The sequence below is a fragment of the Carcharhinus amblyrhynchos genome, unplaced genomic scaffold (genome assembly GCF_965287045.1).
Source record: "Carcharhinus amblyrhynchos unplaced genomic scaffold, sCarAmb.v2.hapA chromosome_335, whole genome shotgun sequence".
NCBI classification, from domain to species: domain Eukaryota; kingdom Metazoa; phylum Chordata; class Chondrichthyes; order Carcharhiniformes; family Carcharhinidae; genus Carcharhinus; species Carcharhinus amblyrhynchos.
In genome coordinates this window covers 111589-134396 of record NW_027650075.1, presented here as the reverse complement: position 1 = coordinate 134396, position 22808 = coordinate 111589, and the positions used below count along the sequence as shown (strand labels likewise).

The window sequence follows — 22808 nt, the reverse complement described above, 5'->3', positions numbered from 1 at the left end:
CCTTGTAAATCTCCTCTGCACCCTCTCAATAGCTTTATGGCATGAACATTGAGGTAACAATTCAGTGATTCTGATATTGCACAAGCCCCCCCCTCCCCTCCTCACACATCCTGGTTTGGGATGTGTTCACAGAGGGATACAAATTGAACTGGAGAATGGCAAAACTGCCCTTTATCTTCCAGCAACCTATCGCAATTTGACACCTGGGCCTACAGCTTAGGCTCCTTCAACTATTTTATTCAATTCACTCATGGGAGATGTGGGCATCGCTGGCTAGTCCAGCATTTATTGCCCATTTCTTATTGCCTCTTCAACTGAGTGGTCTTCTTGGCCATTGAGGGCAATTTGACACCCTTTAATCTCAAACTAAGGATTGCAACGTCCATGGGAAATGTTCTTTTATGTAATAGATGTTTCAGAAGGAGGTGGCCTTGAGGATCCATTGAAAGAGGGATATTCAGTTTCCTGATTATGATAATTTTGGTGCCAACAAGTGACCATGTGACTTCGGACAAAGAAGCAAAAGGTAACCAGAAACTTAATTGGAGCGGTGTGGGGGTCAGCGATTTCTTTTTCTGTCTGGCAGCTCAGAGCACCGAGAATCTGTGGAAAGAGGAAACAAAAATGCTCTCTCTGAATGGACCAATGTTTTATTTGGCAGTCTTTGAACAGATCCTGGTGTTGAAGCAGGTCTCTGAGTACAGAGCAGCAACTATTGTTAGAGTGCGTGCTGCACAGTTGGAAAAGGGCAGAACACTGGAGACTGGAAGGGCGAGAGATTGTGCATTGGGCATTACCCATTGCTACTCTTGAGGCTTTGCCAGAGCCCAGCCGAGCATTCAATGTGTTCAGAGAAAGGAGTCTCTGGGAATTCTGTAGCTTTAGGACTGTCATGACCAGAGTTTAAGAGGGTTTGTAGGTGTTGGTGTTAACTGTGTCCAGAGACTATGGATTAAATTCAGCTCTGGTTAAGCACATCCCAAGAGCTGAAATGATTGGCCAGGAAGTGGGGAATCTTGTCCAAGTTCAAGTTGTAGAGATTTAACGTGATGCTGTGTTTGTGTGAGTGGTAACGCAGATACTTGTAACCATATTAGGCAGTTGTATTGAGTACTTAAAGTGAAATTTACCTTGTTGTCTGAAATATCCGTCACTTGTTGAATCATATTTGAGTTCAGTTCATTTTAGTTGTCCCCTATTACAGAATAGATCTAAAACGTGAAGTCTTGTCTCAGGGGATTTTCTTTCCACTGGTCTTTTGAGGATTCCTTTTTTTTAAAAAAAAAGTTATTGCCCTCAACAGGGTCAGCCGCAGGATGGACAAAAGGCCTTGTATTTACGCACAGGAGCACATAACTGGGGTACATGCTGAATATGTTTGTTACTGTGAAATGCCTGGAGTTCCTCTATAACTTTGTATGGATCCTTCACTGACAGTATTCGCCCCCATCCCCTCCTTCCATTGCTCAGAGACGCTCTCAGAGAACAGGACTTTTTTCCAGCACAGCAGGAAAGGAATTGTTCACCAACTATTAAAGATAATTCCTCAATTGGGCAGCACTTACTGAATAATACTGAGTATGCCACAAACTAATTTAAGATGAGCAGTTGAGCTCATAATGTAGCTCATTTATACATGCTTACAATGACACACATTCACTCACAGGGACCCGCTCCCTGCAAACAAAAGGAATATGTTCACACTTTCCAACTTCTGTGAATTACCTAGGCACTTGAAACCACTCTGTTGCTTTCTTCATGGTAATGCCTTGGTCAATCAGAGTTGTCTTGCCAGCCAATCAGCACTCATTTTTCTCCCATAATTGCAGTGATGGTTTGAAATTTGGTATTCCTGCATTTGTCCCGAGGAGTGAAAAGCTTCAGTCCCCACGAGGGCCAGCTTTCACTCAATCCTCTATTAATGCGCTTTGTTATCTTACCATTATGTCGCTATTAGCATCTACCTTACGCTTAAACACTGTAAGTAACACCTCCTTTGCCCATGACATCTTTGTTAAGACATACAAAAATAGAGGAGTAGGAGGAGGCCAATCAGCCCTTTGAGCCTGTTCTCTCCTTCATTATGATCATCCAACTGATCCCAGCGATTAGGCTGGGAAGGATATTAAAGTGTGCAGGGAGTGAGGGGAGAGTAAGATTAGACTGAGAGGGATGTTAAAGTGTGCAGGGAGTGAGGGGAGAGAGGATTAGACTGGGAGGGATGTTAGAGTGTGCAGGGAGTGAGAGGAGAGAGGATTAGACTGGGATGGATGTTAGAGTGTGCAGGGAGTGAGGGGAGAGAGGATTAGACTGGGGGGGATGTTAGAGTGTGCAGGGAATGAGGGGAGAGAGGATTAGACTGAGAGGGATGTTAGAGTGTGCAGGGAGTGAGGGGAGAGAGGATTAGACTGGGAGGGATGTTAGAGTGTGCAGGGAGTGAGGGGAGAGAGGATTAGACTGGGAGGGATGTTAGAGTGTGCAGGGAGTGAGGGGAGAGAGGATTAGACTGGGAGGGATGTTAGAGTGTGCAGGGAGTGAGGGGAGAGAGGATTAGACTGGGAGGGATGTTAGAGTGTGCAAGGAGTGAGGGGAAAGAGGATTAGACTGGGAAGGTTGTTAGAGTGTGCAGGGAGTGAAGGCGAGTAGGATTAGATTGGGAGGGATATTAATGTGTGCGGGGAATAAGATTAGATTGGGGAGGAAGTGAATATGAAAGTGGGATTTATTGGGTGACTTATTCCAGAGTTTGGGGAGCAATGATGTTGACACTTAATAAGATGGGTTCTGAAGAACTTTTGAAAGCGTTGGTTACACTTTTGAAATTGTCCCTATTGTAAATGATGTTGCTTCTATATGCTCCATTCTGTGAGCCATCCAAGACATTGTTGTTGCAGCTTCCAGCCAGTAGGTGACACCGTAGTGTGAATTTTAGAAGATTTAAGATACTGATCTGTGTATGTGTGTCTATGTGAGTGGGTTCCTGTGTATATTTGTGTTTTTATATATATATTTCTGTGTATGTTTGTGTGTGTCTTTCTGTATGTGTCTGCCTGTTTCTTTGTATATTTGTGTATATTAGTGCTGTATATTGTTCCTGTATGTATGTTTCTGTTTCTGTATGTTTTGTGTGTGCTTGTTAGTTTCTGTTTACATGCGTTTTTGCTTCCATGTATGTTCGTGTGTGTTTGTTTCTGTATGTGTGTCTTTCTGACTAGGTTTGTATGTGTGAAACATAGAAAATAGGAGCAGGAGTAAGCCATTTGGCCCTTCAAGCCTGTTCTGCAATTTGATTTGATTTGTTTCATTGTCACATGTCTTGGGATACAGTGAGAAGTATTGTTTCTTGCTTGGTCACTGTCTGTGTGAAGTTTGTACGTTCTCCCTGTATCTGGTTGATTTCCTCCGGGTGCTCCGGTTTCCTCCCACGCTCCAAAGATGTGTGGGTTAGGCGGATTGGCCATGCTAAATTGCCCCTTGGCGTCAGGGGGGCTAGCTAGAATAAATGTATGGGGATAGGGCCTGGGTGGGATTGTGGTCGATACAGACCTGATGGGCCAAATGGTTTCCTTCTGCATTGTAGGATCCAATATGGTATAATGATAAACGTATCATTAAGAGCATGGCTGATCATCCAACTCAAAAGCTTGATCCTGTCTTCTGTCCATATCTTTTGATCCTTTTAGCCCCCACAGATATATCTAACTGCTTCTTAAAAAAACAATGTTTTGGCCTCAACTGCTTTCTGTGATAGCTAATTCCACATGCTGACCACTCTCCAGGTGAAGAAATATCTCCTCAAATCTATCCTAAACGGCCTACCCTGTATCCTTGGACTGTTATCCTGGTTCTGGACATCCCTACCATCGGGAACATCTTTCCTGCATCTCCCCTGTCTAGTCCTGTTAGGATTTTGTAGGTTTCCATGAAATTTGTGCCTCCAATAAATATAATCCGAACCAACTCAATCACTCCTCACATGCCAGTCCCACCATCCCAGGAATCAGTTTGGTAAACTTTGGCTAAGTAAGAATAACCTTCTCTCAGATAAGGACAGCTCACAATATTCCAGGTGTGGCCTCACCAAGGCCCTGTATAAATGCAGCAAGATATCTCTGCTCTTGTACTCGAATCCTCTCGCTGTGAACAAGGACACGCAAATCTCGTTGCACATTCCTCTCTCTTAATTTATAGTCAGATAATAATCTGCCTTCCCATCTTTCCATGTGTGTGTTTGTTTTTATATGTATGAATTTCTGTATGTCTGTGGGTTTCTGTACGTGTGTGTTTCTGTGTATATTTTTGTGTCAAAGAACAAACAAAGAATAAAGCACAGGAACAGGCCCTTCGGCCCATCCAAGCCTGCACCAACCATGCTGCCCAACTTAACTAAAACCCCCTACCCTTCTGGGGACCATATCCCTCTATTCCCATCTTATTCATGCACTTGTCAAGACGCCCCTTGAAAGTCATTACCGTATCCACTTCCACTACCTCCCCCGGCAACAAATTCCAGGCATCCACTACTCTCTGTGTAAAAACTCTGCCTCGTACATCTCCTTTAAACCTTGCCCCTCGCACCTTAAACCTGTGCCGCCTAGTAATTGACTCTTCCACTCTGGGAAAAAGCTTCTGACTATCCACTCTGTCCACACCTCTCATAATCTTGTAAACTTTTTTAAGGTTGCCCCTTCACCTCTGTCGTTCCAGTGAGAACAAACCTAGTTACCCCATCCTCTCCTCATAGTTAATGCCCTCCATATCAGGCAACATCCTGGTAAATTTTTTCTGTACCCTCTCCAAAGCCTCCACATCCTTCTGGCAGTGTGGTGACCAGAATTGAACACTATATTCCAAGTGCGGCCTAACTAAGGTTCTATAAATCTGCAACATGACTTGCCAATTTTTAAACTCAATACCCCAGCCAATGAAGACAAGCATGCCGTATGCCTTCTTCACTACCTTCTCCACCTGCATTTCCACTTTCAGTGACCTGTGTACTTGTACATCCAGGTCCCTCTGCCTATCAATACTCTTAAGGATTCTGCCATTTGTCCTGCCACATGCCCCTGTATGTTTGTTGCTGTGTGCCTACATTTTTTCCTGTTTCTGTGTATATTAGTGTATATGTGAATTTGTTTCTGCATGTGTGTGTTTCTCTATGTGTTATGTGTTGATTTTTGTATATGTCTGTGTGTTTCTGTATACGGCTGTGTGTGTTTGTTTCAATGTTAATTTGTGTGTACGTTTGCAGCTATTTTAATATATGTTTCTGCAGATAATTCTGTGTGTGTTTTTCCGTGAGTGTGTGTGTTTTTCTGTTTCTGTGTGTGTGTAAGTTTCTGTGTGTGTGTGTTTCTCTGTGTGTATTTCTGTGTGTGTGTTTGTGTTTCTGTGTGTGTGTGTTTCTGCGTGTGTGTTTGTGTGTGTTTCTGTGTGTGTCTCTATGTGTGTGTTTGTGTGTCTGTGTTTCTGTGTGTGTGTGTGTTTCTCTGGGTGTGTGTGTGTTTCTGTGTATGTGTGTTTGTGTGTCTGTGTTTCTCTGTGTGTGTGTGTATGCGTGTATTTCTATGTTTTGTGTTTGTTTCTGTACGCATCTGTCTTTCTGTTCCTAGATATGTTTGTGATTTTGTTTCTGTGCATGTTTGTGTGTTTTTTTTGTGTGTGTGTGTACGTTTCCGTGTATTTGTTTTCTTGTGTGTTTGTGTGTGTGTGTGTATGTGTGTGCATGCACAAAGATGTATAGGTTAGGTGGATTAACCGTGGTAAATGCAAGGGATAGGGCATAGGGGAGTGCCTGGGTGGGATGCTCTTTCAGAGAGTTGGTGCAGAGTGAACCTCTTTCTGAACAATTGGTACTCATTCATCTTTGGTTCTTTTGCTGAGTGAGTTGATCAAACTCTTGGATAGCATGAATCTCCTGTACTTAGCCACAAATAATCCATGAAGCAGACCTGATAATGCTAGTGCTTGCCCATTCTGGTACAAACTGGATTTCTAATGACATAATAAGCCTTAAGCACTGACAAACAACCTCTCTGGCCCTGAAAATTAACCTTTGCAAGCATGGGAGCTCATTCTTTCAACATTTAATCATTGTTGGAGATGTAAGGAAACTAAATATTAGAACAACTGGTTCAGAAGCATGGAATATTTACAGCACAGAATGAGGCCATTCAACCCATCTTGTCTGTATTGCCCAAAAACAAGATAGAAAGTAACTAGCTGTTCATTTTAATCCCATTTTCCAGCCCCTGGGTCCATTGCCTGGCGGGTTCCAGCATTTCAGAGGCAGATCAAAGTACCTTTTAAAATGTATTGAGCCTCAAACAGCAACTTGGCACTGTGGTTAGCACTGCTGCGTCACAGTTCCAGGGACCTGGATTCGATTCCTGGTTTGGATCATTGACGTTGCAGAGTCTGCGCATTCTCCCTGTGTCTGCATGGGTTTCCTCTGGGTGCTCCGGTTTCCTCCCACAGTCTGAAAGATGTGCTGGTTAGGTGCATTGGCCACGCTAAATTGCCCCTTAGTATACCCAAACAGAGTGTGGCAACTAGGGGATTTTTGACCGTAACTACATTGCAGTGTTAACATAAGCCTACTTGTGATGCTAATAAACTTTAAACAAAGAGTTAATGGCTTCTGATAGTACACCCAAAGTGAAGGAGTCCAAAGTCAGGTTTAAACCAACTGGAGTTTTTATTGCTTCAGACCATCTACTTCAATAAAGACTTTTATCCAAACTTTTCTCTTACAAGATAAAGAAAAACAACAGTACGTATATTTAAACACCTCTCCACACGTGACAAGCCCAATGCACAGATGAAAGACAGTGATTTGCCAAGTTACAGTCATGGGCACCAGTTACACAGAGACAGGAGCATTATATACAGTTATCTTCAAATCAGGGCATTATCAATTCCTGCAGGAAATGTTCCCAATCCAAAAAATAGATACACTGACATTGTGTTTCTCAAGTGCATTCACTTCCCTTCTCCCTCACCTTGTTTCAAAGTTATTTTAACATGTACGTGAGTCTCTCTGAATTATTTTACAGTAACCTGTTTTCGGGTTTTTGTTCCTGGGTGGCGACGGGTGGTGGTCAGCAGAATGAGTTGTTCCCAGTTGGGTGCTGTCGGGAATTTTTGGAGACCCCCATTCAGTTTTTGCCCAGGAGACCTATTGTTTCACACACTCTCTCCCGTTCTCGCTGGCTCTCTCGCTGCCTCTCTCGTTTTCTTCTCTCTCCTCTTTCTCTCATTTTTTCCACTCTTTCCTTCTCTCTTTCTCCTGTTCTCTCTGTTTTGTTTTCTCCCTCTCCCTTGCATTTTCATTCTCTCTCTTTCTCCTGTTTCAGGTGGATTATTCCCAGTTTTAACATTACTCTTTGAAGAATGGGTAAGGCTGAATCCCACTTCCCTGGGACAGGAAATAAGGAATTTAAGGATTTTTAAAAAAGAAGGAACTTTCGGCTTTTGTTTTGACTGCAGGTGACCTGCTGACTCCCCTCAGAGTCCCGTCAACACAGAACTCAAGGCTTGGAGCAACTTGGAGAAGTTGACTGCCGTCCTTGGACAGGCAGACTAGATGAGACAGACTGGACAGAAAGACAGACAGGCAGGTAAGAGAGAGCAGAGATACAGATAGAAGGAGATATTGACAGATAGACATAGATATTGACAGAGAGGCGGAGAGAGGCAGACAGATACAGAAAGTGACACACACAGACAGATACATAGCGATACAGACAGAGAGAATGACAGACAGACACATAAGAGAGAAAGCGAGACAGAGAATGACAGACACGCAGAGAAAAGGAGAGGCAGAGAGAGAGAGAGTGACAGAGAATGACAGACGGACACACAAAGAGAGACACAGAGAGAGAGCGACAGAGAATGACAGACAGACACACAGAGACAGAGAGAATGACAAAGAGATTGAGAGACAGAGAATGACGCACACGCAGAGAGAGAGTGACAGTGAATGACAGACACAGAGAGAGAAAGAGAAAGAGAGAGAGAAAGAGAGACAGAGAATGACAGACACAGAGAGAAAGAGAGGGAGAGAGAGACAGAGGATGACAGACATGCAGAGAGAAAGAGAGAGGCAGAAAGAGAGAGTGACAGGCAGACACAGAGAGAAACAAAGTGAGGTGAACAGAGAAACAGAGAGAGAGAGGTAGAGAGGACAGAGGGGGAGAAGCATAAAGAGGGACATAGAGGGAGGGACAGAGGAAGACAGAAAAGAGGGGCAGATCGAGGCAGGGATAGATAGAGAGATGGAAAGAGATACGCAGATGGAGAAGACAAAAGAGAGAGTGAGAAAAAAAAAAGAGGCCAAAGAGAAAGACAGAGTAATTCCAAACCAGAGACAAAAAAATGACGAGGAGAGAAAGGGAGTGAGGGAAGGTGGGGTGGGAGTGAGTGCAGAGAGAGAGAGAGATGGTGGAGGTGGGGGGGAGATAGACAACACAGAGAGGGGGGAGTACGTAGAAATCCAGAGAGGAAAGAGAATCTGAGAGATGCAGAAAACTACTCCTCAATCACACTCTCCAGGTTGCATTACACAGGCCGATCCCAATGCGGACTGAGCAGGGCCACTAGGGAGCTGGGATGGAGGGGGAGCTGGGACAGGGGTGTGGGGGGAGGGAGCTGGGGTGGGGGGGGAGTGGGGGAGGGGGAGCTGGGTGGGGAGAGGGGAGTGAGCTGTAGAGTGACGAATAGCAAGATGAGGGTCAGGTTCTGGCCCAATCACTTGGATTGGACGGGGTGCAGGCGGGAGCCTGAAATGGCCGAGGGTCGGTGTTAAACTGGGAACGTTGCTGTGAGCCGTGGCTGGTGCTCCCGCTGACAGTCACCCACCCCACCCAGGCAAACAGCAGCTTCACCTCCACACAGCTGCACTCAGAATAAAAGCTATTATTGTACATCAACACTTAACTTGGGCCGCTGGTCATCAAATACAGCCAAGCCTTCGAGCATGTTTGCTTTCGGATTTGGAGCCACCGGGATTGGGAATGGGGGCAGCTTCCCGGCTCCACATCAGCTCCGATATCCCATTCCCAGCTCTTTGGCCTTGCCACTGACCCTGGGGAAATCCTCCTCCGCTCGCTCCGTCGATGAGGGGTTGGCTTTCTGGGCCTTCATCCAGACCCGCTGCCCGGGGCCTTCGGGGAGTTCAGGGCCGGCCTCACCCTCCGAGCTGGAGTCGCTCAGATCAGTCACCTCCAGCTCGGAGTCTGTCTCCGCCTTGACCCAGGGGCCCCCAGCACCGTCAGCTGCCCGGGACTGGGCCCTGTCGCCGGCCCGGGAGAGGGAGGGGGTCTGGGGCGAGGCGGGAGGCGCCAGGTCTGCCCGCAGCGCCTGGATGACGGGGTAGGAGGGCAGGCCCTTCTGGCCCAGGCAGAGCCGGGGGTAGGGGCCGGGCTGCTGGGGGCCCCTGTCGCCTGGCTCGGCCGGGGGCAGCAGGGAGATCTGGGTGGGGAGGTGAGCTAGGCCCCCCGCCAACGTGTTGGGGTAGTAGTGAGGGGGGTAGAGGGCAGACATCTTGGAGGCGGGGAGGTTGAATGTGGGGGAAGGGTAGGAAGGGAGGGTCCAGGGGTAGTCTGAGAAGTGGCCATTCCTCCCATAGGCACCCATCATTGCCGGAGGCTTGGAATAGTAAGGGGCCCCTGTGAAAGGAAACAGGAACAAAGTGAGGAGGAAATGCAAGACTCATCACTGATTATCAATCCTTATCTGCCACCCTGACCCCTGACCCCATATCCCCCATTCCCACCCTGACCCCTGACCCCATTCCCACCCTGACCCCATATCCCCCATTCCCACCCTGACCCCTGACCCCATATCCCCCATTCCCACCTTGACCCCATATCCCCCATACCCACCCTGACCCCTGACCCCATATCCCCTATTCCCACCCTGACCCCATATCCCCTATTCCAACCCTGACCCCTATATCCCCCATTCCCACCCTGACCCCATATCCCCCATACCCACCCTGACCCCTGACCCCATATCCCCTTTCCCATCCTGACCCCCATATCCCCCATTCCCACCCTGACCCCTGACCCCATTCCCACCCTGACCCCATATCCCCCATTCCCACCCTGACCCCTGACCCCATATCCTCCATTCCCACCCTGACTGCTGACCCCATATCCCCTATTCCCACCCTGACCCCATATCCCCCATACCCACCCTGACCCCATATCCCCCATACCCACCCTGACCCCTGACCCCATATCCCCCATTCCCACCCTGACCCCTGACCCCCATATCCCCCATTCCCACCCTGACCCCTGACCCCATGTTCCTCATTCCCACCCCGACCACTGTATCTCCCATTCCCAACCTGACCCTATATTCCCCATTACATTCCGACCCCATATCCCCATTCCCATCCTGCCCCCTGTATCCCCCATTCCCACCCTGACCCCATATCCACCATTCCCACCCTGACCACTGACCTTATATCCCCCATCCCACCCTGACCCTGACCCCATATCCCCCATTCCCACCCTGACCTTATATTCCCCATTCCATTCCTGCCCCCTGTATCCCCCATTCCCACCCTGACCCCTGACCTCATATCCCCCATTCCCACCCTGACCCCATATCCACCATTCCCACCCTGACCCCTGACCTCATATCCCCCATTCCCAACCTGCCCCCTGTATCCCCCATTCCCACCCTGACCTCATATTCCCCCATTCCCAACCTGACCCGTGTATCTCCCATTCCCACCCTGACCTCTGTATCTGCTATTCCTACCCTGACCCTGATCCGATATCTCCCACTCACACCCTGACCCCTGCATCTAAGTCCCTACCCTGACCCCTGTTCCCCATCCTCACCATGACCCCTAATCCCTATATCCCCCATTTCCACCCTGACCCCTGCATTGTCTTATTCCCATACTGACACCTGACCCCTACATTCCCATATCCACCCTGACCTCTAACCCCTGACCCCTGTGTCCCCATCCTCATCATGACCCCTGACCCCTATATCCTTTATTTCCATCCTGATCCTTGTATCCCCATCCGCAGCCTGACCCCTCTACCTTCCTATTCCTACCTTGACACCTTTATCCTCCTGACCCCTGATTCCCACCCTGTAACCCTGTATCCCCCGTATCCACACTGGCCCCTAAGTCATTCTGTTCTCATCAATAAACATCAATGTAGTCTGAATCCTGGCTCAATGGATGTACCACACACACACACACACACATGCCCACGCATGTTGTCTGGTTCTCTCTCTCTTTCTCTCCCCCTGTCTCCCCTCTCTCCATCTCAGTCTCTCCCTTTCCCATCCTCTCACTGCATGAACAGCCCCCTCTTTCCTCAATGTCTCTCTCTCCCTCTTTCCTCTACTCCTCCGACCCATGGTGTCTGCTTATCTTTAGTCTCTCCCTTTCTCTCTCATTCTTCCATCTCTTCCCGTCTCTTTCTCCTTCTGTCTCTTTCTCCGTTTGTCTCTTTCTCCCTGTGTCTCTTTCTCCCCCCCCTCTCTCTCTCCCACACCCTCTTCCCCTTCTCCCAAATGTGGCATCCCTCTCCTCTCTTTCTCACACTTTCTCTCTGTCACCCACCCTCCCGTGCAATCTCACACTCTCACCTTCCCTACCTCTCTCAGCCAGCTAGCTCCAGGAGACTATTTAAATGGTGAGAGGCAGCAGAACGTGGTGGTACAGAGGGATCTGGATGCCCTAGTGCATAAATCACAAAAGGTTAAGCCTGCAAGTCATTAGAAAGGCAAATGAAAAATTAGCCTTTATTACAAGGGGGGGTGGAGCACGAGGGTGGGAAAGTCTTATGCTGGGATTCTCCCAAGGCTGGGATTCTCCAGTCCCACTGCGGTGAATGGAGGCATGGCTGAGTACCAAATTCCTCATTCCTGATGGCAACGAAGATGGGAACGAGTGACATTGGGGAATCCAGGCCCATGTTCAAGGCATTGTTGAGATTGTAGATGGAGCAGTGCATTCGAGAATGAATACCTTACTTCAGGTTTGATTTGATTTGATGTCTTATTGTCACATGTATTAGTGTACAGTGAAAAGTATTGTTCCTTGCACTATACAGGCAAAGCATACTGTTCATAGGGAAGGAAATGAGAGAGTGCAGAAAGTACAGTCACAGCTAGGGTGTAGAGAAAGATCAATTTAATGCGAGGTAGGTCCTTTCAAAAGTCTGACAGCGGCATGATGAACCTGGATTGGAAGCAGGTCAGGAAGGCCTATTCACCCAGAGGAAGCAGTCTCTCCATTGGGGCAGGCTGGGGCAGATTGGGTCAACACCATTGGAACTTCTTCCCTCAGACGGTCTTTATAGTGTTTGAAGTTCCGCAGAGAGGACTTGGATTACTGAATATATTCAAAACTGAATTTGGAGAGACTTTTAATTGCCAAGAGATTTGAGTGTTCGGGGGGACCAGGCAGGGATGGAGGCCACAAGCAGACCAGCCATGATCTTATTGAATGGCAGAGCATGTTTGAGGGGCCGAGTGGCCTACTCCTTCTCCTAAATCACCTCTTCTTAGTTTCTCAACTCTCTTTTCTTTGCTCCCCCTCTCTTTCTCCCTCTCCCTTCCTGTTTCTCCTCCTCTCTCTCTATCCTTCCACCATTCTCTCCCTCTCTCTCTCTATTCCCCTCTCTCCTCTATTTTGCTTGCTTTTTCTCTGTTTCTCTGCCTCTATTTCCCTCTCTCCCTAACTTAATCTCCCTCAATCTCTCTGCCTCTCTCTCCCTCTGTCCCTCTCTCTCCCTCTTTCCCTCTCTCTCCCTCTTTCCCTCTTTCTCCCTCTTTCACTCTCTCTCCCTCTTTCCCTCTCTCTCTCTTCTCCATCATACTCCCGCTCTTTCATACTTTTCCTCACGGCCTCTCTCTTTCTTCTATCGTTCCTTCTCTCTCACTCACTCCATTTCTCATTCCCTGTCTCTCTTTCTCTCTCTCCCCCTCCCTTCTTCCCTCTGTTCTGATCCCTCCTGTGCAGATTCACACACCTGAAGTGAAGAAAGCGAGGCCGGTTTCGAGTCGGAGTTTCTCTGTGTCCGCTGTGGGAATGGGACGTTCAAACACTGGATTCCGCAGCTCCCGGCCCCCTGGTTCCGGAAGTCTCGGTGGAGTTAACAAGCTTTGGATTGCCTTCATGGGAGAGACAAATAGATATCACATCAAACACTCCCAGGACAGGTACAGCACGGGGTTAGACACAGAGTAAAGCTCCCTCTACACTGTCCCCATCAAACACTCCCAGGACAGGTACAGCACGGGGTTAGATACAGGGTAAAGCTCTCTCTACACTGTCCCCATCAAACACTCCCAGGACAGGTACAGCACAGGGTTAGATACAGGGTAAAGCTCTCTCTACACTGTCCCCATCAAACACTCCCAGGACAGGTACAGCACAGGGTTAGATACAGGGTAAAGCTCTCTCTACACTGTCCCCATCAAACACTCCCAGGACAGGTACAGCACGGGGTTAGATACAGAGTAAAGCTCCCTCTACACTGTCTCCATCAAACACTCCCAGGACAGGGACAACACAGGGTTAGATACAGAGTAAACCTCCCTCTACACTGTCCCCATCAAACACTCCCAGGACAGGGACAACACAGGGTTAGATACAGAGTAAACCTCCCTCTACACTGTCCCCATCAAACACTCCCAGGACAGGTTCAGTACAGGGTTAGATACAGAGTAAAGCTCCCTCTACACTGTCCCCCATTAAACACTCCCAGGACAGGTACAGCACGGGGTTAGATAGAGTCTTCCCGAGTTACAGTGACAATATCTCACAAAAGATATTGTCATAATTCCGGTAACACCTCCTCATGTGAGCTATTTCTTATCCAAAATTTAACAGTGGGCCTTGGGATAATTGGGATGTATAACCTGGAGCTTGGCACAGGAAGCAGGCTCTCCGGAGGCTGGTATAGGAGGCCGGACAGAGGCAGAGAGCTATAGGGATAAAATCGTGGAGCTTAAGAACATAAGAACATAAGAAATAGGAGCAGGAGTAGGCCATCTGGCCCTTCGAGCCTGCCCTGCCGTTCAATAAGATCATGGCTGATCTGTCGTGGCTCAGTTCCACTTTCCCGCCCTCTCCCCATAACCCTTAATCCCCTCTCTTATCAAAAACCCATCAACCCGCGTCTTAAAAATATTTAGCGAGGCAGCCTCCACCACTTCAACGGGCAGAGAATTCCAGAGATTCACCACCCTTTGAGTGAAGAAGTTCCTCCTCAACTCCGTTCTAAAACGTCCCCCCTTTATCTTGAGGCTGTGCCCCCTAGTCCTACTGTCTTTTTTGAGCGGGAAGAGTCTCTCCACCTCTACCCTATCCATCCCATTCATCATCTTATACGTTTCAATGAGATCTCCCCTCATTCTTCTAAACTCTAACGAGTACAAGCCTAGTTTATTCAGCCTCTCCTCATAGCTCAACCCCCTCAACTCCGGTATCAGCCTAGTAAACCTCCTCTGCACTCCCTCCAATGCCAAAATATCTTTGCGCAGGTGCGGCGCCCAAAACTGCACACAGTACTCCAGCTGCGGCCTCACCAATGCCCTATACAGCTGCAGCAAGACCTCCCTACTTTTATATTCAATCCCCCTCGCTATGAAGGCCAGCATCCCATTCGCCTTCCTGACCACCTGCTGCACCTGCAAGCTGGGTTTTTGTGACTCATGCACAAGGACCCCGAGGTCCCTCTGCACCGTCGCCTGCTGCAGTTTTTCGCCCCGTAAGTAATAGTCCTTCCTACCATTCTTCCTACCAAAGTGGACCACCTCACACTTGCCAACATTAAATTCCATTTGCCATTTCCTGGCCCATTCGCCCAGCCTATCTAGATCCTTCTGCAGACTCTCCACACCCTCCGCACAATTTGCCGTTCCCCCAATCTTGGTGTCATCCGCAAATTTCGACACCCTACACTCGGTTCCCTCCTCCAGATCATCTATATAAATGGTAAAAAGCTGAGGCCCCAGCACCGACCCCTGGGGCACTCCACTAGTCACCATCCGCCAATCCGAATAGCATCCGTTGACCCCCACTCTCTGCCTCCTATTTGACTACCAATCTTCTATCCACGCTAACACCCTACCCCCAACTCCAAGTCCCCTGACCTTCTGCAATAACCTCTTATGAGGTACTTTGTCAAACGCCTTCTGAAAATCCAGAAAGACCACATCCACCGGCTCTCCTCTATCGACCGCCCTAGACACATCCTCATAGAACTCCAGTAAATTTGTCAGACACGACTTCCCTTTAATGAAACCGTGCTCCGTCTGCTCTATCAAGCAATTCCCTTCAAGATGCCTCGCAATTTCCTCCTTAATGACGGATTCAAACATTTTACCTACCACAGACGTTAAACTAACCGGCCTATAATTCCCCGCCTTTTGCCTGGCACCCTTCTTAAACAACGGCGTAACATTAGCCGTTTTCCAATCTTCCGGCACTTCCCCGGAATCCAGCGACGTCTGGAAAATAACCACCAAGGCATCCACTATAACCTCCGCCATTTCTTTCAGAACCCTCGGATGCATTCCATCCGGTCCTGGGGACTTGTCCACAATCAGCCCCTCCAGTCTGTCGAGCACCGCCTCTCTAGTAACAGTAATGTCATTAAGACCCTCCAGTCCTACCACCTTTCCATCGCTAACACCCGGCAAATTATTCACGTCCTCCTCCGTGAAGACAGAAACAAAAAAGTTATTCAATACCTTAGCCATATCCCCATCCCCTACCACTAGGTCCCCTTTCTCATCCTCTAATGGACCAACGTTCACCCTAGCCAGCCTCTTCCTTTTTATATATTTATAAAAACTCTTGCTATCCTTTTTTATATTAAGCGCTAGCCCAGCTTCATAGTTTCTCCTACCCTCCTTTATCAACTTCTTTGTCAATCTTTGTTGACATTTAAACCTCTCCCAATCCTCTTCTCGCCCACTACTCTTAGCTACTCTAAATTCCTCCGCTTTTAATTTAACACTTTCCTTCACCTCCTTCATTATCCACGGCTTATTACCTCTCCTCCTACTGTCCTTTTTGACCATTGGAATAAATTTCTGCTGAGCACCAAGAAAGATCTCCTTAAAGATCCTCCACTGCTCCTCAGCAGACCCTCCCTCCAATGCACTCCCCCAGTCCACATTCGCCAATTCTTCTCTCATCCTACCGTACTCCCCTCTATTCAAACAAAGGACGCGTGTCCGGGAACCCACTTTCTCCTCCTCCATCTGCACCAGAAACTCCACCATACAATGATCACTCTCCCCAAGAGGATCCTTCATCACAAGGTCCCTAATTCTACCCGCCTCATTACATAGCACCAGATCCAAGATAGCTCGCTCCCTCGTCGGCTCCAACACACACTGTTCAAGGAAATTATCCCGGCAGCATTCCAAGAACTCCTCCTCGAGCCCACCGTGTCCAATATGGGTCGACCAATCAATACGCAGACTGAAATCCCCCATAACTACAGCCGTCCCATTCCTGCACACTGCACTTATTTGCGAGTTAACAGCCCACCCCACCTCCAGATCATTATTCGGGGGCCTATAGACGACACCCACCAGCGTCTTCCTCCCTTTGCTGTTCCTAATCTCCACCCACAACGATTCCACGTTCTGCTCCTTGGCTCCAATATCATCCCTTGCTACCACCTTGATGCTATCCTTAATCAGCAGAGCTACGCACCCCCCCTTTCCTCCTGCCTATCCTTCCTAAACACTTGACACCCCTGGACATTCAGCTCGCAGTCCCTGTCACCTTGCAGCCATGTCTCTGTAATGGCCACCAGATCATATCCATTTGTGTTGATCTGCGCCACCAGCTCATCCACTTTATTCCGAATGCTTCGTGCATTCAGATACAGCGCTTTCATCCCAGCCTTCACCTGGACCCTATTTGCCGTAACGCCACCAACCGTACTCACGCCCCCTACTCCCTCTATTATTGGGACATCCTCGGCCTCTTCCCTTACCTGTACCCTCTCCTTAACTTTAGACCTCGTAAGGTCACCTACCCTCGCACCCTCCCCCCCCAATTAGTTTAAAGCCCTGTCTACAGTCCTCTTTACTCGATTCGCCAGCACTCTGGTCCCAGCACGGTTCAGACCAACCCCATCCCGCCCGAACAGGTCCCACCTACCCCAATACTGGTGCCAATGCCCCATAAATTCAAACCCAAAAAAAACAACTTGTCAGGAGTGGGATAGCTCCAGCTGGCAATGGCAGAGTGATGGGAGACTGGAATAATAGCAGCGCAGAGCACTCGGAATGGTGTAGAGCTGGAGGATGTTACAGAGATAGGTAGGGGTGTAGGGGCTGGAGGGGGTTACAGAGATAGGGAGGGTTGTAGGGGTTGGAGGGGGTTACAGAGATAGGGAGGGTTGTAGGGGTTGGAGGGGGTTACAGAGATAGGGAGGGTTGTAGGGGTTGGCGGGGGTTACAGAGATAGGGTTGTAGGAGCTGGAAGGGGTTACAGAGATAGGGAGGGTTGTAGGGGCTGGAGGAGGTTACAGAGATAGGGAGGGTTGTAGGAATTGGATGAGGTTGCAGAGATAGGGAGGGTTGTAGGGATTGGAGGAGGTTACAGAGATAGGGAGGGTTGTAGGGATTGGAGGAGGTTACAGAGATAGGGAGGGTTATAGGGGCTGGAGGAGGTTACAGAGATAGGGAGGGTTGTTGGAATTGGAGGAGGTTACAGAGATAGGGAGGGTTGTAGGGGCTGCAAGGGGTTACAGAGATAGGGAGGGTTGTAGGGACTGGAGGAGGTTATAGAGTAGGGAGTGTCGTAGGGGCTGGAGGAGATTACAAAGATACGGAGGGATGGGGTCATGCAGTGATCCGAAAACATTAAGGACATTTTTCGAAGGGAGGCTGCAAGGCTGAGGCCCAGGGTCAGGCAGCACAGACAGTGGGTTGCAGAGGAGTTTGGATTGATTGCGGCCTGGCCTCTGTGGGGTTGTCTGGTTTCTGATGTACCTCGGTGGTGACTGGTGAGCAGTCTTGGCCCTGGCTGTTATTGAATGGATTGGAGGTTAGCAGTAACTGTGAGTGGCTCATATCCAGCAGAGGGTAATTCACCAAGATGACTTTACTGAAGTTAAACTTGTAGGTGAAGCGCTTGCCCTTGGTCTTGTGGAGGATCCGCTTGTTGTAGTAATACCTGGAAAAAGATCAGCAAGGGACAGAGTCAGTGAGAGATACGGAGAGACTGAGAGAGACACAGAGACCCCCACCTTCCAGTCACACCCCAACCTCCCGCTATAGACTCTCAGACAGACAGAGGGTGGTGGTTGATGGGAAATATTCAACCTGGAGTTCAGTTACAAGTGGTGTACCTCAAGGATCTGTTTTGGGGCCACTGCTGTTTGTCATTTTTATAAATGACCTAGATGAGGGTGTAGAAGGATGGATTAGTAAATTTGCTGACGACACCAAAGTTGGAGGAATTGTAGACAGCGAGGATGGATGTTACAGTTTGCAGAGGGACATAGATAAGCTGCAGAACTGGGCCGAGAGGTGGCAAATGAGTTTAATACTGAAAAGTGTGAGGTGATTCACTTTGGTAAGAGCAACAGGAGTACAGAATACAGGGCTAATGGAAGGACTCTTAGTAGTGTTGATGAGCAGAGAGATCTCGGGGTACATGTGCATAGCTCCCTGAAAGTTGGCACCCAGGTTGATAAGATTGTTAAGAAGGCGTACGGTGTGTTAGCTTTTATTGGTAGAGGGACTGAATTTCGGAACCGTGAGGTCATGTTGCAACTGTACAAAACTCTGGTGCGGCCGCACTTGGAGTATTGCGTACAGTTCTGGTCGCCGCATTATAAGAAAGATGTGGAGGCATTGGAAAGGGTGCAGAGGAGGTTTACCAGGATGTTGCCTGGTATGGTGGGAAGGTCTTATGAGGAAAGGCTGAGGGACTTGAGGTTATTTTCATTAGAGAGAAGAAGGTCATGAGTTGACCTAATTGAGGCATACAAGATGATCAGAGGGTTAGATAGGGTGGACAGTGAGAGCCTTTTTTCTCGGATGGTGATGGCTAACACAAGGGGATATAGCTTTAAATTAAGGGGTGGTAATTATAGGACGGATGTCAGAGGTAGGTTCTTTACTCAGACGGTAGTAAGGGCGTGGAATGCCCTGCCTGCAGCAGTTGTGGACTCGCCAACTTTAAGGGCGTTCAAATGGTCAGTGGATAGACATATGGATAACATTGGAATAGTTTAGGTTAGAGGGTCATTAGATTGGTTCCACTGGTCGGTGCAACATCGAGGGTCAAAGGGCCTGTACTGCGCTGTAATGTTCTATGTTCTAGACATACAGAGTCCAGATTAACACAGGGCCCTCTGCACAGACACAGGAAACCCCCCCCCAGGATGGCATGGGGACACCTAGAATGACATAGAAACCCCCCCCCAGGGTGACATGAGGAATCGGGAGTGACTTCATTCAAGTGATGCAGAGATAACCGGCAGTGACACCACAGAGTGACTTCACTCCCTGTGCAGTGAACCTCCAACAGGCACTGGGGTCTTGGAGAGGGGTCACCATCTGTCAGGCTGTCTGTCTAAAGGTCCCCTTGATAGGCAGGAGCAGGGGGGCCTGAGGGAGTGAGAGAGGGAAAGAGGGATAGAGTGAGAGAGGGAGGTAGAGAGAGGGATGGAGTGAGAGTGGAAGGGAGATGGGGATGGAGATTGGGAGGGAAAATGGAAGGAGGGAGAGAGGGAATGACGGAAGGGAAGAGTAAGGGAAAGGGGGATGGAGTGAGAGTGGAAGGGTGGGAGGGAGATGGGGAGGGAAGGAAGGAGAGTGAGGGAGGGAAAAAGGAGGGTGAGTAAGAGGGAGAGACGGTGAGGCGGGGGAAGGGAGCGTTACCTCAGGGCCCGACTCAGCTTGTCGTAGTTCATGTGCGGTTTGCACTTGCGGACGCCCCAGAGCTTGGCCACTTCGTCCGGGTCCTTGATGACAAACTCCCCATAGTCTCCCTGCCAGGCGATAACGTTCTGATATTCCTCCTTCTGGAGCAGCTCCAGGATAAAGTGCCAGAGCTGGATCTGCCGGGATCCGGGACTCGATTCCGGCTTGTAGGCCCAGTCCGGGAACGCGAAGCCTGAGGAGACATTAACAGGAAAGGAGAGTTAGGAGAGGTTTCCACGCTGCGCTTCCAACCTCTTCGAGTATGGATTCAACGCAGATGTCTAGAACAATGCACAAGCCACTCGGCTAGTTGCCTGATGGCGCTGGTGGTCCAACAATTCAACATTCATTGCAATGCTCCACTCTCTCCCCATGGCCCTGTGTCAATCTCAGACAAATCCCTCGCACCCTGAAGAATCGAACAAATGTTAGATTGTCAAACACAAAGTAGCAAATTGCATTTCACTCAATTACAGTGACCAGACTTTCGGAAGGATGTCAGGGTGCGGAGCAGATTCATCCAAATTGTTGCCAACACACGGCATTTTCGCTACAAGGTTTGAAAACATAGAAAATAGGAGTAGGAAGAGGCCATTCAGCCCCTTGAGCATGCCCTACCATTCAAAGGTTCATCCCCATACTCCTGCGTTCTCCCCATATCCCTTGACACATTTAGAGTCTAGAAATCTATCTATTTCCTTCTCAAATACAGTCTGTGACTTGGTCTGCACAGCATTCGGTGGTAGAGAACTCTATATGTTCATCACCCTCTGGTTAGCACTACTGCCTCACCAGTGCCAGGGACCTGCGTTCCATCCCAGCCTCGGATCACTGTCTGCACGTTCTCCCCATGTCTGCATGGGTTCCCACCGGGTGGTCCGATTTCCTCTCACGCTTCACGGATGTGTAGGTTAGGTTGATAGGCCATGCTAAATTGCCCCTTAGTGTCAGCAGGGCTAGCAGGGAAAATACATGGGGTTAAAGGGATGGGGCAGGATTGTTGTTGACGCAGACTCGATGGGCTGAATGGTCTCCTTCTGCACTCTGGGATTGTAAGTATGTATGACAAATGGCCTCCTCTGTATCGTGAGGCTGTGACCCCTTGTTCTGGACCCACAAGGTAAAGGAAACAATATCCGTGCGTCCAGCCCTGTCACAATTTTATACGTCTCAATTAGATCCGACTCACTCTTTTCAATTCTAGTGAATACAAACCCAGTTGACCCAATCTCTCCTCATACATCAGTCCTGCTACACCAGCAATCAATCTGGCGAACATTTGCTGCACTCTGTCTGTGGTAAGTCTGTCTTTTCTTTGATAACGAGACCAAAACTGCACACAATTCTCCAACTTGGAGGAACTACAGTTGTTCCTCTTGGAGTGAAGGAAATGGAGGAAAGATTTGACAGATTGTACAGGATTATTTAGAAAAAGCAAAGGGAAAGTCTGTTCCTTTTCGTAATTGTTACAAAGAATCATAAAATTATCACCAGCACGGTGACACAGGGCTTAGCATTCCTCCTCACAGCGTCAGGGACCCGGATTCAATTCCAGCCTCAGGTCACTGTCTGTGTGAAGCCTGCACATTCTCCCCGTGTCTGCGTGGGTTTCCTCCAGGTGCTCCGGTTTCCTCCCACACTCCAGAAATATGCGAGTTAGGTGGATCGGCCATGCTAAGTTGCCCCAAGTGTCAGGGCGACTAGCTAGGGTAAATATGTGGGGTTATAGGAATAAGACCTGGGTAGGATTGCGGTCGGTGCAGACTTGATGGGCCGAATGGCCTCCTTCTGCACTGTAGGTGATTCTACGAGCATTCCTATGGTGTGGAAAGAGGCTATTCGGTCCATCGAGCCTGCACTGACAACAATCCTACCCAGGCCCTTCCCCCGAGGCTCCATGTATTTACCCTGCTAATCTCCCTGACACTAAGGGGCAATTTTGTATGGCAAATCCACCTTAACCCACACATTTTTGAAAGGTGGGAGGAAACCAGAGCATAGAACATAGAACCCTACAGTGCAGAAACAGGCCCATCGAGCCTGCACCGAACACAATCCCACCCAGGCCCTATCCCCATATCCCTACACATTTACCCACTAATCCCTCTAACCTACACATCCCAGAACACTAAGGAGCAATCAACCTAACCTGCACATCTTTGGACTGAAGAAAACCCATGTAGACATGGGGAGAACATGCAAACTCCACACAGTCATTCGAAGCCGGAATTGGACCCGGGTCCCTGGCACTGTGAGGCAGCAGTGCTAACCACTGTGCCACCATGCTGCCCAAACCATGGGGGCAGAGATTTAAGGGGCAGGATTATCCGCACAACCTGCCATTGGGTGGCCATTGGACCCTCTAGCCCTGCCACTGTCAACAGGAAATTGCAGCTAAGCTTTTTGACTGGGGGGGTTGGGATGTCATTCTTTTACATTGCAGGATGACAAATATCATGATTGTAAATAAACTTTTAGTATGAACAGAACATGGACACAATCGCAGGGCTGCACCCTGGTTATAGCTTACATTTAAATGTGTATCTGACTCCCATCAGGTGACCCATAAAGCACTGAACATATTATATCGAATGCTGGGGTCCCATGTTGTCATCTCTGTAATATCACGGCAGCCGATGAAAGGAAGACTATTGTTTTCTTACAAGTGGCAATGGCCTGGTGTGAGCTGCCTACAAGGGTGGTAGAAACGGAGACGGTTATGGGATGGCCGCCTGAGATAGATAAACCCACAGAGCTAAGCGTAGGAAGGACAATGGGATGGACTGGATGGCTTCACAGAGACCCTATGGACTCAAGAGGCTGAATGGTCACCTTCTGTGTTCTAATGACTCTGTAGCTGGAATTTT

The 22808-nt window shown here is 48.7% G+C and overlaps 1 protein-coding gene across 1 annotated transcript in view; it reads right to left on the bottom strand.

The window, feature by feature from the left end:
• Positions 1 to 8776: 8776 nt before the first annotated feature.
• Positions 8777 to 22808, bottom strand: part of LOC145339191 (ETS domain-containing transcription factor ERF-like) — a 45979-nt gene continuing 31947 nt past the window's right edge. Inside the window, exons 2-5 of the mRNA XM_080183577.1 lie at positions 19900 to 20134; positions 18001 to 18184; positions 13008 to 13149; positions 8777 to 9668 (exon numbers count right to left, since the gene is read on the bottom strand). Coding sequence (XP_080039703.1) covers positions 9040 to 9668; positions 13008 to 13149; positions 18001 to 18184; positions 19900 to 20134 — 1190 coding nt within the window. The 3' untranslated portion in view covers positions 8777 to 9039. The remainder of the gene's footprint in view (positions 9669 to 13007; positions 13150 to 18000; positions 18185 to 19899; positions 20135 to 22808) is intronic.